This window comes from Sparus aurata, chromosome 11, assembly GCF_900880675.1.
Source record: "Sparus aurata chromosome 11, fSpaAur1.1, whole genome shotgun sequence".
In the NCBI taxonomy this organism is placed as follows: domain Eukaryota; kingdom Metazoa; phylum Chordata; class Actinopteri; order Spariformes; family Sparidae; genus Sparus; species Sparus aurata.
The window spans coordinates 2,449,815-2,466,978 of record NC_044197.1 but is presented as its reverse complement, the minus strand read 5'-3'; the positions used below and the strand labels follow the sequence as shown (position 1 = coordinate 2,466,978).

Here is a 17,164-nt window from a genome sequence, read left to right as displayed (position 1 = left end):
ATAACAGCATGAACGTGTAAATTAGAATAATATGACTTCTTTAGAACAGTTTGGATTCTCATTTTTTATTTTTTTTGGGCTGCATTTTCAAAATTCTTTTCAAATTCTCTCTGTCTTTAAAATAATAATAATAATAAATGTAAAGTCTACAAAATTTGAATAACAAAATCTACCGGATGACACGCCGCCGCACCGCGCACACGGTTTCCATGGCGACGCGGAAGGGAAGGGAGGGGGGAGGTTACACCCACCGGAAACGGTCTCTGCAGTGCCAGCAGAAAAATGAAAGGAGGCAGACCTCACATCTCTTTTACTGACTTTTAATTTACCCACTTATCAGCCCGCACTTATGGGTGCTGGATTCCGCGGTCGTGCCGGAGCAGTGCGGACATACCCGGTGGCATGACTGGACTCCTGTGCGCGCGGTTTGATGAAGTAGTGCACCGACTGTTTTGGAAACATCGCCCCGGCCGAGAGTAGACTGTGTGTGGGAGAAGGCAGAGCGGTCCTGCCCCCCTTCAATGACCAACCATCACTGCTAGCGATAAAAGCCTCGCTGGCGACAACCGCAACCATGGAAGGCTCCCATGAGTGTCCTTAAGAAGCGGTGCTCCTGAGCTCTCGGCCCGTAGCAGAAGCGGTTTCAGTATGCCCGACCGGTGGTCCTCCATGAGGCTCTCAGTTGCCTGATATTGCCGTACCGGGCCTGCTTTTTCCATCTGGAAATTTCTTGGCAGGGGAAAGCAGGCCAGCTAGCACCGCTAGCGCTAGCCTGTTCCGCGCTGCATCTCTGGGCTCTGACGGTGCGGGTCGTTCCATGACCACGGCATTGACACTGTTGTCTGTCAATTCGAGGACTTTTTAACTCCAAAACAAAGTATTTTATGGGATTCATATCGGCGAAAGAGAAGCGGGCCTAAGCCAAAATGGTGAACTGGAGGCGGCTGCTGCGAATGTCCAACCGATCGTTCCTGGCCTTCATATTCTTCTTCTCCATGTCCACCACTTGTCTCTACTTCATTTATGTGGCTCCTGGAATAGGTTAGTTAACAGAGGCTTTACACTAAACGCATTACGAGGCTGCAGTTAATGTAATTCTGTGCGGATTATCTCCCGCAGCCTAACGAGCTCCGGCTGCTGTCTCGGTCCATCCTATCCTAACGGTTAAAAACCAGCCGTTAGCTAACGAAGCTAACTAGCCCAGCGCTTAAAAAAAAAAAAAAAAAAAAGGTCCAACCCCGGGCATGTTGTCCGGCTAGTTCTGCTCATATGCGATGTTTAAAGGGCGAGATGCGTCTCATGGTAGCCAGGAGAGTGAATCGCTGTCTAAGTACTGTGTCTTTGTGTGTTATTTGTGGGTGATAATGTGCTTTTGCTTGGCGTGTGAGTGAATGAATGAATGGACTAATGGGCATCACTGCTGATGGGAATGTCAGGGATTCCTCACATCAACACAGACAGGTCGAGCCAGCCCACGACTGGGCTCCAGACGTGTGGGCCATGATGTACCAGAGGTTACCTTCCTCAAACTGTGTGCACTTTATTTGGATTTCCACCAAAAAAAAAAAAAAAAAATGAGTCATTGTTTTTCCCAAGAGTTGTGACTGAAACATAATGTGATGGTTGACTTTATCTAATTTGTGCTGTACAGTGAAATATGGCAATAATGTTTGAGCAAGTCGATCAGATCTGTCCGGTCCACTGCAGCAGCTGCAAATATACTGAAGTGAAAGTTTCTGTGAGGATGTTTACGCCCTTGGCGGTATGAATGTGTGGTGGGCTGGGCAGGATTCAGTTCAGTGCATTGTTGTATTGTGTTCCTTTTTAGTTGATTGGATGTTTTTACAGTGTATATTCTTTGGCGATCATCTCATGCCGCAGGGACGTGGTTGTGAGCGGACAGGAAGGTCATGCTCTCAGCTCAGGCTTTTACTGGCAGTCGCTGGTAGTCATGCTTTCTCAGGGAGAGAAGCGGTTCTGGGAAAATTCACTAGGTTGATGACATCCCGCCTGATGTCCGGCAGGATGAGTGCAGATGTAAAGAGCTAACACGGCTCGGACGGGATGGGATCGCTTTATAGATTTAGACTCCATTCAGGCTGTAAAATCCACCAGCTAATTTCATATTTAACCGACATTTGACTGGTGGTCTGTGATATTTCCTTTGTGGCTTGTTTTTCATCTTTTGATTTACTGACCTGCATCAGATAAAGTAAATAAGGTGTTTGTAAGGTGGTCATGTTGTTTTGCCCACATACATAAAGGAGATTTAACCAGTATTGTATTGGTGTTTGTAAGCAAAAGTGGAAGCTGTGAAACAGGTCTACCCTTATTACACGATTACCGATTATATTATGGATTAGAATCAGTTTTTATAGTAGCTGGTGCACTATGATTATAAGGCTTTGGGCCTGTGAGCACACAGATTAACCCAAATGTTTACTTACCACCAGTAACAGTTATTTGGAGAGAAAAAAAGGCACATTTATCACTTATTCTCAGCATCAACTCTTCCTCGGGTTATGCAATATATCAGTTATTATATTGTCAGTGATATGAGACTATATGGTCATGATAAGCGTTGTCTTTTCCTGTTTTAAAAGGCTGCATTACAGTAAAAGGGTGTAATTTTCTGCCTCGGAGGCGACGAGCCAAGTTAGAAAACCACCATGTATTCATATCATGTGTTTAGTGCCTTTTTTTGTTTTAGACACAGAAGAATGCGTCGCTGAAGCTGTTCTGGAGGCTTGTGCTGCCTCAACACCTTAACGGCACTATACGAGGTGTTTTGTTCGAACCACGCTTACATTGCACTCGGTCTGAAACTGCAGGCGATGCTGGCTGGAGCCTGTTATGGTGGAGCTAATGTGTAAATCATATTAAGTTCTTTTTATATTCTTTTATCTGAGCTGTGTGTGAAACAGCAGTCTGTGTGAACATGTCTGTGGGTGCAGGCCTCTTTAAGTGTTAACTGTATGTTGCTGACACATTTTCAACATTTTTCCTGGGATTTGTGCACAGCAGGCTGCTGCACAGGCTCTGTGCCTCGCTCCAGCTGAGAATTTAATTTAACGACTCAGGACCGTCATTTCACGCTTTGCTTGTTCTGCCTTTGCTGTGACAAATTTGACTTCTCAAGCACGTGTGCAGCCGGGAACTGGAGTACATATTGATAAGTGTGGCAGCAGATACAAAGTGGAATATTTATCTTTTGGAAAGCATCTGCACTTTTCCCCTTGGTCCTGAACTGAGAAGCACAACGTTCTATTGGTTTCAGGGATTGCAGTGAAAGTTTTTACTGTCGATTTATCGGCTAATAGTTATGTGAAGACGCATTATCTGCCGTCCAGCCCGCTGTGACCTGCCTGTCGTCTCAACCCGGTCAACCAAGGCTGCCTGGATACTTTGATAAGACCGTTATCGTCCCAGAACATCATCCTGTTGACTTATTCACAGGCACACCGAAACTGAGGAACTGGCCAGTAGGACACGTGACAGGCTGTGAACGATGGCTATATATATTGTGATTCTAAGTAAAGTTGACCTTTTGCTGTAGAGTTTGCACCATGGTGGCTAATCCTTTTTAAATTCTGAGGGTGTAACAGACACTGACTACAATTTTTTGGCATCTGACTTGATACTACTCCTTCTTTATTTCTGCCAACAGCTCTCTGTTGGGACGGCATAATAAGCTTCATTGAGATTTTGTACTAGTTTTGGCTTCTCGGATCCCTGCACTGATGCATTAATTGTTTCTGTCTGCTGATTTTTAACAACAGGCCTTTTTCTCCTTTTACTCTTTACTCTTTTTATAAATTGAATTTGTGTGCATAAAGGCGTCCAGTAGAGCCGGCTGATGCTATTGACATGTTGATGATCAAATCTCTGGAATGTGCTGCTGCTCTTGAGGAGAAAAAAGGGATTTTAGTTGAAAGAAATTTGATCGTCCTGACCTAAAACTCGTACAAACACAGCTCAGAGGAAAAGTCAGAGATTAAGGAGAAGAATATGAAAATGTTCTCGTCTGAGTCTGAATATTGGGTTCAGTCTGAATTAACAATTAAACAACACAACATTTATCAGACTGCCATCCCTAGAAGTGAGTCAGCTTCTTCTACAAATGCCGCCAGATGTGCAGCGCTGGCAGCAGCCAGATGTTAGAATTTAAATTGGAGCGAGTTCAGCAACTTGCAGGTTTTCTGAACCAACATTGATTAGTTGGTGTAGTGCACGGACAGCAGTTTGTGCTTTTTGTTGTGGAATTTCGGCTCGCTTGACCATTCAGGAGAGATGAAGAAGACTCAGAGACACGGATGACTTGCGTTGAGATAGTTTATAGAACATGATCAGGGAGGAGCAACACAACATCACGCCATCCTAAATGTCCAAATGATATCTTACAGCTTCAGAGCTTCAGTACATGGTTATCTGTTTAACAACGTAGCGAGGGGGGTGAAGCAGAATCTCTCCCCTGTAGCCAGAGGACTAAGAGGTGAAATAGGTCAGATACACTTAGTCTGCTACGAGGTTTAAGCAAACAGTTAGCTTAGCTTTGGCTTGGTTTGTCAGACATATTCACAGTAGATGTGGATATCTAGGGTGCAGAGACTATGAGAAGATTGCTCGTAGAGTCACTATCATCATCCAGACTTTAACGTCTGTACGAGGCACGTATGACCTATTGTTGGAGACAGAGTGACCTTGGAGAATCATAAAATTCCCCCCACACGTTTGGTTTACTGACCACTCGGAGCACTTTACATAGGTCAGCCATTAACACACATTCATACACTGATGGCAGACGCTGCCATGCAAGGTGTTCAGTATGATGCCTGAGGACACTTCAACATACAGAATGGAGAAGTTGGATTTTGAAAGAAAAAAACCCCACTTGAGTACAGTAACAAAATATTTGCACTAGGTTAATTCCCACCTTTATATTTAACTTCAATTTATGCCAACTACATAGAGGAAATCAATATCCAACAAATTGCTTTACACACACCATTTTAGCAAATAAGAGTCTGACCTCAGCATCCTGCAACTCTGTTCTTAAGCTGGGCAGCAGATTTATCTTGGTAATAAATGACTAAGTGATGAGATAATGTACTTTCATAGACTCACTGACATCATTGAGAAGAAGGAGTGAGCGTTCCTCAATCATGATAGTCATTCATTAAAGCTTCAGCCATAGAAATAAGTTTTGCAGTGGATCAGTGAGTCACTCTTCATGTGACTCCCTCCAGTCTGCTGTCACGTCTGAATAAAGCCAAAACAAACACCTCTCCTATATCACTGCATCTTTTCTATTTACCATGTATGTAAAATAAATCTAACAAAGGATCGTGTAGCAGGACATCATGGTTGTTACAGGACTATTAAAACACCAGTGCGACCCAGAGGAACATTGTGCAGATTCCAATATTTGATTTTAGGATGTTCATGACTAAAACAAACTAGGAAACAGACTCTGTTGCATTTTTTGTTTCTCACACGACTGTTGTCCTCCTCTGAGTCATTAACATCTGAGAGCCTGCAGCTTTACTGTCCTGCTGCTACAGTTTCAAACTTTTTATTTAATTAAAATCTCCTGTGCTTTCTTTCAGCCAACACATACTTCTTCATGGTGCAGGCTCAGGGCATCATGTTGAGGGACAATGTGAGGACAATTGGCCAGATGATCCGATTGTACACCAACAAGAACAGTACACTCAACGGGACGGGTAAGTGACGAACACGTACTCTTCTTTCTATATGATGAAGTTTCTCAGTCATCCGGGTCATGGGAAATCCAGGTGCTGTATTTCAGGCAGCTGATCTTGTTTCAGTTCCTTGAATATGTTTTTAATCTTTTATCCAAGTGGTTTCTGGGGTCAAACTATAATAATCTGGTCATGACTCTCACTTCCCCATCCTCCTCTTGGAAGAGAGTGAGGCGGGTCTTGTCTTTTGGGTAGAGAAACAAGTAGGTTGGTGAGCAGAAGTAATGCAGTTTATATGTGTATTGAAGAAGTGGACCAGCTGATTGATCGCAGCATGTGGAAGATGATTAAAGAGCTCTGATCACCTCTAGCTTGAACACACCTTCTCAATTTCAAATGCGCAGCTGTTTGAACTATTAGCCTAGATTATACCGCTTTCACACGGGTCAGAAAACCCACTAACACCAACTACAGCGTGAATGTGTACAAGCGGCATTCACCCCCAGGCCAATTTGTGGCCGTAAAATGCTTACAGGCCAGCCCAACCTACATAAAGATATAAAGCATAAACATGTCAATCGAGCGGGGATGCTCAGTGTCGGCTGCTTTGACAACAAACCAATGAACGAATGCCCCTTCAGGGATAATCGAACTGAAATGTGCTCCTACAAGCCCCAGTGAAATTTAATGTTAAACTGAAGGTGTATGAGGGGCTTCTGGTTTCAAGGGGTTCAAGAATGAAAAGGTTTCCTCACTAGATTGACATGGAGCAGCCAAGAACACACAATCGGGCCTAAACAGACGAGAGTTTCTGGATGGGATGATGTTCTCAGTGAGTCAGGGACAGAATCAGAATGAAGGTGAGAGCCACCAGGCTGCTGTACCCCACCTCTTTTAAGCCTTCACAAAAGGGCGTCGCCACACCCTGATTGGCTGAGAGGGGAACGCCCCAAGCTGCTTCCACTCCTCAATCAGGAGTCAGTCTCCACCACCCTGCACTCAGGTGATCTGAATCACCTGCAATCAGTCCACAGGGATTTTCAGAATCCGCCCAAAACAAAGAAAGATCGTGAGTCTAAAACAAAGAGACTGTTTATCGTCTCCACTCTTCACCTCAGATCAGCTGTAATGTGAACACAATATCTGGCTGAACATGCTAATATTAGCCACTCTGCAGCACAGGCGTGATGCTATGACGTGCGTCGAAGCACGCTGGCTTGTTAGCATCTTTCCATTCGTCTCTGTTCAAGTGCCGCTTGAGCATCATTCAGTCAGCGCTGAGTTTCAAGGAGAGAAAGATGGCTTCTCTGCCTCGACTGAGCCTTTCTGTCAGCGATCTGATCGGCACTGTGCAACTCTGAACAGAGACGAGGAGAGAAGTGAGATGTCTGACTGCTTTGCAACTTCCATTATTAACTCCGGAGAAAAATGATGCTATTTATTGATAAGAATTTCTAAATGGGTTTTAACATGTAGAAGTCGTCTGATGAGATATATGATCTGTAGCTTTCTACCATTTTTCTGTTATTCTTGTGCGTTTGTGATGATGAAGATGGAAGGAAAAAAAGAGAGAGAAGGGCAAACTCTTCCATGGTGATGTGCAATGAATGGATTTGTATACAGTACAGTGGCACAAAGTAACATCCAGTTTAATATTCAAGTACAAAGAGTTTAAATCTGTACTGAAGACATTAATCCAATAATATGAAGAGACAACATTCCAGAATCACAGACGATATTAAAGACGGTGTTTTGAGGCATTAAACTTGTTGTTTATTTGATGCAGGTCATGTGACCTGGAGTATTCTGATGGTGTTTGTTGTTTTGCTGTAGACTATCCAGATGGCAGTAACTCCAGTGAGTACCTGGTCCAGCCAACCACGTACCTGCCAGAGAACTTCACCTACGCCCAGAACCTCCCCTGCCCAGAGCGATTACCTTCTATGAGTGAGTAAACTCTTTGTATCCCAAGAAACTTTGGCACAAAAAATGTCTTTCCCGATCAGTCGAGTTTGTGGTGCTCTGATGAAGCACGGTGTGTCGTCGCTGTGGAGGTTTGATTAGTCAAAGCAAGCTGCAGAATAGATGTGATTTGCAGTTTCCTAATAATCAGATTCATCAAGGATTATCACTCTGCGTTCACCTGTTATTGTTGCCCTGCTGATACGAGTGATATGACCGCCTCTCCACAGAGGGCCTTATGGAAGTGAACATGACAGAGATCCCTATGGAGGAGATGGAGCTGAAGTTCTCCAAGCTTTTTGACATCGAGTTTGGAGGCCACTGGAAACCAAAGGACTGCAAACCTCGCTGGAAGGTGGGCTGATAGGATATGTAATGATTATATATGTAAAAATATGTCTAATGCAGAAAACGAAAGTGGACCCTGATGGAGTCATTTGATGCAGATCTGTTCTTACTGTAATGTTTGTGCTGTAGGTGGCCATCCTGATTCCATTCAGAAACCGCCATGAACATCTGCCCATCCTCTTCCAACACCTCATCCCCATACTGCAGAGACAGCGACTGCAGTTTGCCTTCTACGTCATCGAACAGGTAAAGTCTGTCAATGTAGTGAATGATGAGACACTGTTGTCCACCCTCAGGGCTAACAGTCAGCTCAGTGAAACCGTCCTGAGCTCCTGTTGTTGTGTGGATTAAAGTGTAGAGGCTGTAAAGGTGTAAAAAAACGAGGCTTCATATGGCTTCTTTATGTCTGTAATAGCAGCTCCGGGCTCATTGGCATTGAATGTGTGTATTTGTGTGTGTCAGAGCGGGAGCCAGCCCTTCAACAGAGCCATGCTGTTTAACGTGGGATTCCTGGAGGCCATGAAGGACTTGGACTGGGACTGCTTAATCTTCCATGACGTTGACCACATCCCAGAGAACGATCGAAACTACTACGGCTGTGGTCAGATGCCGCGCCACTTTGCTGCCAAGCTGGACAAATACATGTACATGTGAGTGTGTCAGCAAATTGCACTGTACATATTTCTTGGGAAAAGTATTGCATAGAAATGCCTCAAGCAAAATAAGCTATACATGTCATGTCGATGAAGACTTGTAAGGACGCACAGACACAGTTTAAAGCCTTCAGCTCCCCTCCGGTTAGTAAGTGTAGTGAAGAAGCCTCTTGGATGAGAGGCTGAAACAATATATAGCACTGAATATAAACATTTTGTCTCGTGGTAAATAAACCTCAGAGTCGACATCAAGGTACTGAATGATCCACAACATCTTTGTTTAACTTGTGTTTTTGCTGTTGTTGTTTGCAGTCTTCCATACAGTGAGTTCTTTGGTGGTGTGAGTGGACTCACTGTGGAGCAGTTCCGCAAGATTAATGGCTTTCCCAATGCATTCTGGGGCTGGGGAGGAGAGGATGATGACCTGTGGAACAGGTTAGTCTACTGGGGGGGAACTGACTCCATGAGGGTGACATGATCACAGCCCAGCATTGGCGATAGAAAAGCAGAGTTTGCAGGTCTGCCATTGGCTGCCTGTTCTCTCCACAGATGAGAGCAGGTTCACACTGAGCACATGTGACAGTCTGGAGATGCCGTGGTGACGTTACGCTGCCTGTAACATGAGCGGTTTGATGAGTCAGTGATGGTCTGGGGAGGCATTTCTGTGTTGGCTCACACAGACTAACCCATGTCAAAGTCAAGAGTTCTCTGACGGCTGTTGATTGGCCCTCCTGTTCGCCTGACCTAAATCAAATTGAGCACCTATGGGACGTTATGTATCGCTGCCATGTAACACCACAGACTGCCCAGAGATCACTGCTGCCCTGATCCAGGTCTGGGAGGAGATCATCCAGGACACCATCCGCTGACTCATCAGGCGCGTGCCCAGACGCTGTTAGGAGTGCATGGGGGGCCGTACACACTGCTGAGTCACATCATGAGTTCCCGTGTTAAAATTCACACACTAGTTGGATCAGCCTGTGATGTTTCAGTGTGATTTTTGAATCCAGCCCTCAGTGGGTTGATGATTTCGGTTTCCACTGATTGTTCTACCGTCATTTCTTTCTCAACAAAGTGCATCAGTAAAGATTTTCATCTTGAATAATTCGTTCATCAAGATCTGATGTGTTCACAGCTTCGGCTCAACTGGAGCACATAAAACAAATGGTTGACTGTATAAATGTTGTAAATAACAACACAGCCTGGTTTCTCCTCAGGGTTCACTACGCGGGTCTAAACGTGACGCGACCGGAGGGAGAGATCGGCAAGTACAAGTCAATTCCTCACCACCACAGAGGGGAGGTGCAGTTCCTCGGGAGGTAAGACGGCTTTCTGTCAAGTATTCTAGAAGAAACATTGAAAAAAAAAAAGCTAAATCTTCTTTCATTTGAACTGTCACTTACAGTATATTTGATCTAAAGTCCACTAAATTAACTTCTCTAAATTAATGAATGGAAATAATTTTAGATCCACAGGAGAAAGAATCATGCAGCAACAGCGTAAAATTAAACGTGCTCTATATCACATAAAACATCTGCATGAAACAACAACCAGATGATGAAGCTAGCTCAGACACACACAGGAAGTTATTGACACTGGAAATAACTAAAGTCCATATATACTTTATACTCAGACTGACAGTGTGGTTCCTCCTCCTCGCTGAGCGGATCAGATTAACTTCTGTTTTCCTGTAAAACACACACAGTGTCTCAGCCTCTTTCCGTCAGCGCTGCAGGAAGTCCATACATTAACCATTTAACCAGTTATGTCCACTATGGGGGAACTTTGCAAAACTATTGTTTCCCTAACTGTCATTTAATGGAAACAATACATAATGAAACTTAACAGTGAACAAAAGCAGAAGAGAAGACGACTGATAGTGAACGTGGATGTAAACTCAGGATTTAAAAATATTTAAACGTACCTGACTTAGCGAATGTTTACTGAGCCCAGTTGCGTTGCACGGATGTAAGCGCCAACACTTCTACATTTCTCTGCTCTCAGCTTACAGGGCAACTACCTGCATGGCTAACTGAGCTAGCTAGGTAACAACAGCTAGTAACTATAGCAAAAGAATATAGTGAGCAACACTTCAGGTTGCAAACAATCAGGGAGCAGCATATCACCAAAGTAACCATGAACAGGTGGTCGGTCTGCAAATGGTGCATTTAATCTGCGGCTGAAAAATCGTCCCCAACAAACACTTTTTCATGCTGTTTGTTTTTGGTCCCGTTTGATAGAAACCAGAGTGACCAGCCGTTTTGAGGAAATTACTGAGCCTTTTATAGAAATGAAACTGTGTTTTTGAGGTCTGGGGTGAATGTCAGCGTCTCCAGACGGCCGATGTGTTTGGAGCTGAAAGCTACAGGGGCAGCGGTAATCCTGCAGGAGAGAGTGAGGGGCTGGGCAGAGGGAGTGGATGAGTACTGAGCACTGTGTCACTGTGTGTTTGTAGGTATAAACTGCTGAGGTATTCCAAAGAGCGGCAACACTTGGACGGCCTCAACAACCTCCATTACACCCCCCTCGTCTCCCTCAGCAGCCTCTACAAGAACATCACGGTGGACCTGTACCCCGAGCTCGCTCCTATCGCAGACTACTGAACTGCCCCCACCCAACCCCCACCTGACCCCCGGTCCAAAACCCCCCAAGCTCACCCAGCTCCCCTCCGGCCTGGCCCTCCTAGCGCCCCGCTCAGCCGCTCAGAGGCGGAGCGGCGGTGCAGCGGAGGAGAGGAGGGGGGGGCACAGGCCGGGAGGGGTGAAGAGGCGCACCATGTAATGCTGCCAAGAAATTTTAGTGAGGAAAAAAAAAAAGAAAAAAGAAAATCTAAACCCAAAAAATGAAGAGGCAACGGCAAGTCTCTCAAAGTGAACTGTTGATTGTGTGTCAGTGAATCTGTGTGTGTGCGCGCGCGCGTGTGTGTGTGTGATTGGTGAGTTGCTGCATGTCTTTTTTTTGTCCGTGCTGGCTTAACTACTACGAGTTGACATGAGTCTTGGTTTAGGTCGGAGGGAGCAGCAGCATCTCAGCTCTGATGTTTACTGCAAAGCCTTAATGTGGCAGAACCACAGCTCCCTCCGCTCGGCTCCGCACTGCTTCACTTCTGATGTATCACCGTCACCTTACAAGCCAACAGACAAGATCTTGTCTCACTTTTTACTATAATTTGTTTTATACATATCATTTTATTAGGCCACAGTATTCCTTTTTAAAAGGAGGGATCTGAGCGAGGTCGTCGATAATGTTCGTGATGTACATTTTTTTTTAATTTTAGATTTTTTTATTTTGATATGTGGTATTTATTTTCTCTGATTCAGGGTGTTTGAAGAAGCACTCCTGTCTGTGTCACTCAAGTGTTTGCTGTTTGTTTTGCTGCACTGCTGCTGAATCCGCATGAACATGTATGTAAATATCGGCCTCTTAAAGCTCGAACACAGAACACAAATATGTAAATATGGGCCTTTAAATGCTCGGGCGTATTACAGTGATATTCCAGTGGGTTTGAATTTTATTTTGGCAGCTACCTTTGTTCTGAGGATTTAATAAGAGTGAGTGGTTTCTTCCTAACAGGAAGATCTTCTAACATTTTAGGATGTTTGGCTTAAAAAAAAAAAAAAGAAAAACACAGAAGTATCCAAATCTAAAGATTTGACATTATCTTTTGCATGCCTTAATTTATTTTGTTTACCAGATTTTGTTCTTTTCAAACCTAAATTATTTCATCAGTTGGAGATGTGTATATTTTTAATTTTGCCTTTTCTTGTGCTTTGTTGCGTTGTTTTCTTTGAGGTGCACTGTGTGAAAAAAAAGAGTAGAGCTGCTCCTCAGACGGAGGGAGGCGTGACCGAGTCTCTCCTCCGTGTGCAGGGAGCAGGGTCGGCCATTACAGCAGGAGTGTGTCCACACAACATGCTTTAGTACAGGTTCACGGTCTCATGTGAGTGTATATTTTATGTCACAGATGTGTTTTTTTTTTTTCTTTTCTTTTATTTTGTATGATTTCTATTCAGATGACGTCGTGCTGGACCATGTGATAAAGCTCTTCATTGTACTGTACCGTGCGCTGCAGCATGGGGATCTGGGCTGGATGCTGTGTGTGTCTGGACTGTGGTGTTGTTCTTCTTACTTTTTGAAGCTTGAGGCAGTCAGAAGGGCCAGAATGAGAGAACCGTGGCGTCGGCTCCTCGAGCCCGAGGTCACTGCTGTTCTTGAATGGCACATGCTGTGAAAAGTTTAATTTCTTAAAGCTTTGAGCACTATAAAGATGAAGAGAAACATGTAGATTATTTTTGACCAGATGTTCACTGTTAAGATTCTCCTCTATATCTCTAGGTTTCTGACTTTGACCATGAATTGTACGTTTGGACATTTTCTTTGATTGTATGTCCTGAGATGTTCAATTCGATCTCTGGCTGTTTTCCTCCCGGGCGCCGCGTCTCCTGTCCTGTAACACTGATCAATCTTGTGAATTGCTGGTGAGACGAGCCCTCGATACACTGTGTGATTTTTGGTCTTTGGCAGTCGGTCCAATCTGTCGTCCTGCATCTCACTGTGAGTCCATGAATGACCAATTTAAAACTTTGGTGACCAAAAACATGTCAGAGCTTCAGAAGCACGCGCTTTCTGTATTTCAAAATAACTACTGACGAGGAGTCAACGTAGCTGTCGAGACATACGTGGCAGCAGATGGACGATGTGTGCTGATGGTGTGTTTCTGAGTGTTCCTCTCGGAGACTAAAGCGACAGATCTATAAATCAATCTGTTTATTGACAGGAAGTGCATCTGCAGTTAATTAATTGATTCATTTGAAGTGGAAACGGGCAACCTTTCAAACCCTGCAGTGCCGACGAAAAGACATTAAGTTAAATGTGGAAAAATCCAAAAGCTTTTTCACGCTGATGTCATGCTGGACTCTGCAGGTTTTTAATTATTTATTGGCCAAATATTGATCTGATTCATGAAGAAGATAATCAGCAGATTGAGAATTTTAATGTGGCATCGCTTATTGAGTTTCCTTTCCACTGTCTTAAGCTTTCTGACGTGCATCAGCATTGATACGATACGGTCACAGTGACAGTGACAAAGACTGTACGAGAGTGTGATGGCTGATATCACACAGTGTGCCGGGTCTCTCCTCTCTGTGTGTGTGTGTGTGTGTGTGTGTGTGTGACACACTCAACACGTGAGAAGACGTGTTTCAGTTCATTCAGTTGATTTTAAAAACCAAAAGCGTTAATGTTGCACCGCAGTTCTGAGGTGCGTCAGTGGTGTTTTTAGCTGTAATGTCATAACAGAACAAGTGTTTTATTAAGATTACAGTGTGTGTGTGTGTGTGTGTGTGTGCTGTTAACATTTGGAGTGACACACACACACACGTGTGAAAGCCTGTAGTGAAGAAGTTGATCCGTTTTGGTTGACAGGAAATGGGTTCCAGGTGTGAAACGGCCACAGTGACGTTCTCTAATTTACTTTCTCTAGTTTTTTAAGTATTACATGTCAGTCATTACACCAGGGGCTCCTCCACAAACACTGCAAGGACTTGTGGGAAAGACAGTCTCCGAGCCCTCCCACCCCTCAAAAGCCCTTGCAGCAGTGTTGGTCGGAGCAGCCTGTATATGTTTACAGAGTTTTATGTTCGTTTTATTATTATTTTCTTCCTCAGAAAGCAGACGTGGCTGTGAAGCTCGCGCTACGACACCGTGTGGCTTTCAGTTCAGCCACAAAGCTTTAACATTTCCCAGCAGAGATGAGAGAGGAGGGCGGAGTCACCGGTCAGCGTCGTGTAGTGCTGAAGTCTCTCTCCTCTCGTCTCTCCGGTCTGGGGGGGAAGTGAACAGTGTTGGTTTAGCAGGCGACTCTCTTATGCGATGCCTTTCTTAGCTTAGTGCCACATTTTTGCATAAGAGAAGAAATCAGGCCTGTTTTAGTAAAGTGCGAACTGACTGTGTAGCAGAAATACGGAGTGTTTGGTGAGAAGTGGTTCATGTAGCCTGGCTGCTCACTTCATCACAACGTTATAGTCATGACTCTTGGTGATCAGCTGGTCAGAGTGTATACAGTACCATGTAGTCGTAGACCCCCGCCCCCGACACTACATAACCCCCCTCCACCCCTCCACCCCCGCTCTGATGCTACAGTGTATAATGAAGCAGTAATGCCTTAATTATGAATTACTGTTTGTGGTGACGTATCAAATATCTGAGCAGTATTCAGATTTTTCGTTTGTGTTCAGTGTTCAAAACTACGAAGCCCACAGAGCGCGCTCGTGCCCTGCCACTGCTTTACACACGACACTGCTGGTCGTTCTCCGTATCTGGAGAACGAATGACAAAAATGGGGTCCGTTTATTGAAATGACGTTCTGAAGAGCATGAACTGCATGCAAACTGACACACTCCCGAGTGAACTCTTTACCAGGCTTCGTCATATCGTCCTGACTTCAGCTTTCTATCTCCGCTCCACTTTGAGTCTCAGTCCACCTGTCCTCCCCTGTGTCTGTAGTGTAGAGCAAGACATACCTTAATGCTCTGAGTCAAATGGAAATAACTTCATTTTATAAAAACGCATTGAGCATCTTTTTCTCTTATTCTCTTCTGGCAGCCTACAATTTTGTCGTGTATTACATTTTATCAGTATTAAGTGGAGTTAGCAGGAATTAATTCTGTGTTTTAAATTATCATCAGCAAACAATTTAGGTGTCACTGTTAAAGGGTAACGCCACCAATTTGCACACTTTGCTGGTAGAATAAAGCATTTTGTGGCTCCAGAGGAAAAGCTGCATGTTATCTGATGAATTGCCTCCAGTAAGTTGCATTGTGGGTAATGTTGGCCAACTGTCTGCTGGTCTGGGACTCCTTATTGACAACAGGAGAGATCACCTTTTTTATTCCACGCCCTCTTGACTGTCGGCAGTTCATCAGGTGACACGCAGCTTCACCTGGAGCTGCAGAAGACCACAACCTGTTCCACCTACGCAGCACTGACACCTCAACACCTGCAGACACGCTCCAGTGTGGAGTGTTGGTGGAATTACCCTTTAGTTTCCTCAAACAGTCGAGTCCAGAGAGGACCGCTTAGTCCACTGAACTTTTTTCTTTCTCCTGGACCTTGAAGAGAGGCATTCTGGGGGATGCAGGTTGTTTTAAAAATCGCCTCCAGCAATCAGGCATTCTGTTTTAGTAAAAATGGGCACCAACCTTCAAAAACACTGAAGCACTTACCATAATGCAACTTTTATCCGACCCTCTGCGCCTGCTGTGTGCAGATTTCTTGTTTTCTCTTATAGACGTGCCCAAGATGACACAACCCTGATGACATCACCATGACATCAGTTTAATTTTCTCCTCCGCAGCCACAGAAGGCAGTAATGAACAGTATTCAGTTGTGCTCCACCACAGCACCGGCCTGTTTTCTCATTTTGGTGGCGTTTTCCTTTAACGACATAGACGGGGTCCAACTTTACAGTGTTGATGTGACTTACCTCAGAGAGCAGCGTCTAAATGACTGAACCAAGTGTTTCCCAGCGTGACGAGGCGTGACGGGGCGGTCAGCATGTAGCGCTTCATATCAGGCTGCATTCCATTTCTCTAATGGATCTGCTTCATATCTAGTTAACATGGCCGAAGCCAAAACACTGGTCCAGGTGCCAAACTGGAAAAATAAAATCTCTCTTGGGTCTTTTTGAAAATAATAATTGTTCATGCTCGTCCTTGACTCGTGTTGGGTGTCAGGTGGAAGGGTCGACTTCACCCAGCACCTTTTTATCTGACAACTAAACGTATCAAACATGGTCCAGATGATGATGATGATGATGTTGTTCACCTTCACACAACTGTACTCCATTTTGCAGTATTTATTTGTGCCTTGAGTTCTTTTTTTTTCTCTTTTCTTTTTCACTTTACATTCAGACTGAAGAGATTAAAAATGATTTTGTTTTCCTGAATCGTCGATTTGTTTTGTCCCCCTCCTTCTGAATAATATCATGTCCGACTGAGTGTCAAATATATTCACCATAATAATCCAAAAGTTCCGACGAGAAACATTCCTGCTCGTCACTGTGACCGTCTGTGGCTCGTGTTCAGTGAAAGCTGAAAGTCTGGCGTACGAGGGCAGTCTTCACATCTTCTGCATGTCACTGACAATTGGTACAAACTTAACTGTCCTCCACAAAGAATGAGCACATGTAATCCCGTCATCAGGCAACAACCGCAGCCTAAAACCTCTTCTATAGCCTTTAATCTGCATGGCCTGGCCCGCAAAACATACATATGTGGATACAAGGATGTTACTGACATGCATCTTCCATGTGCACGATGACCTCGGCAGGTACATCGAGGCAGCTCTGCACCGATGAGCCGTCACTGAACAACATCATGTTTGTTGTGTTCGTATCAGGCTGAATAATCTGGCTCCAGTGTTTTTCATCCTTCTGCTTCAGACCGGTTTTGTGGGTGATTGTAACAATAATGGTTTTTATTTTGTCCGTGTTCATCAGGA

General features: G+C 44.4%; 1 protein-coding gene across 2 annotated transcripts; it reads left to right on the top strand.

Moving 5' to 3' along the window:
- Positions 1 to 229: 229 nt before the first annotated feature.
- Positions 230 to 16,610, top strand: b4galt6 (UDP-Gal:betaGlcNAc beta 1,4- galactosyltransferase, polypeptide 6). 2 transcript variants are annotated; one of them, XM_030432671.1, is made up of 9 exons: positions 230 to 1,041; positions 5,607 to 5,723; positions 7,536 to 7,649; positions 7,895 to 8,019; positions 8,142 to 8,258; positions 8,475 to 8,662; positions 8,978 to 9,100; positions 9,883 to 9,984; positions 11,121 to 16,610. In XM_030432671.1, the coding sequence occupies exons 1-9, from the start codon at positions 927 to 929 to the stop codon at positions 11,266 to 11,268; spliced, it is 1,149 nt and encodes a 382-aa protein (XP_030288531.1). In that variant the 5' UTR covers positions 230 to 926; the 3' UTR covers positions 11,269 to 16,610. The 2 variants fall into 2 exon arrangements, with proteins under 2 accessions (XP_030288531.1, XP_030288532.1); XM_030432672.1 differs by lacking the exons at positions 230 to 1,041; positions 5,607 to 5,723 and adding an exon at positions 6,880 to 7,081.
- The last annotated feature ends 554 nt before the right edge of the window (positions 16,611 to 17,164 follow it).

Bases quoted from the DNA above. Each gene is read 5' to 3' on its own strand.
- b4galt6 (XM_030432671.1), top strand. From the start codon at position 927: ATGGTGAACTGGAGGCGGCTGCTGCGAATGTCCAACCGATCGTTCCTG. The intron at 5,724-7,535 runs GTAAGTGACGAA...GTTTTGCTGTAG, and splicing joins CAGTACACTCAACGGGACGG to ACTATCCAGATGGCAGTAAC. The intron at 8,663-8,977 runs GTGAGTGTGTCA...TGTTGTTTGCAG, and splicing joins CTGGACAAATACATGTACAT to TCTTCCATACAGTGAGTTCT.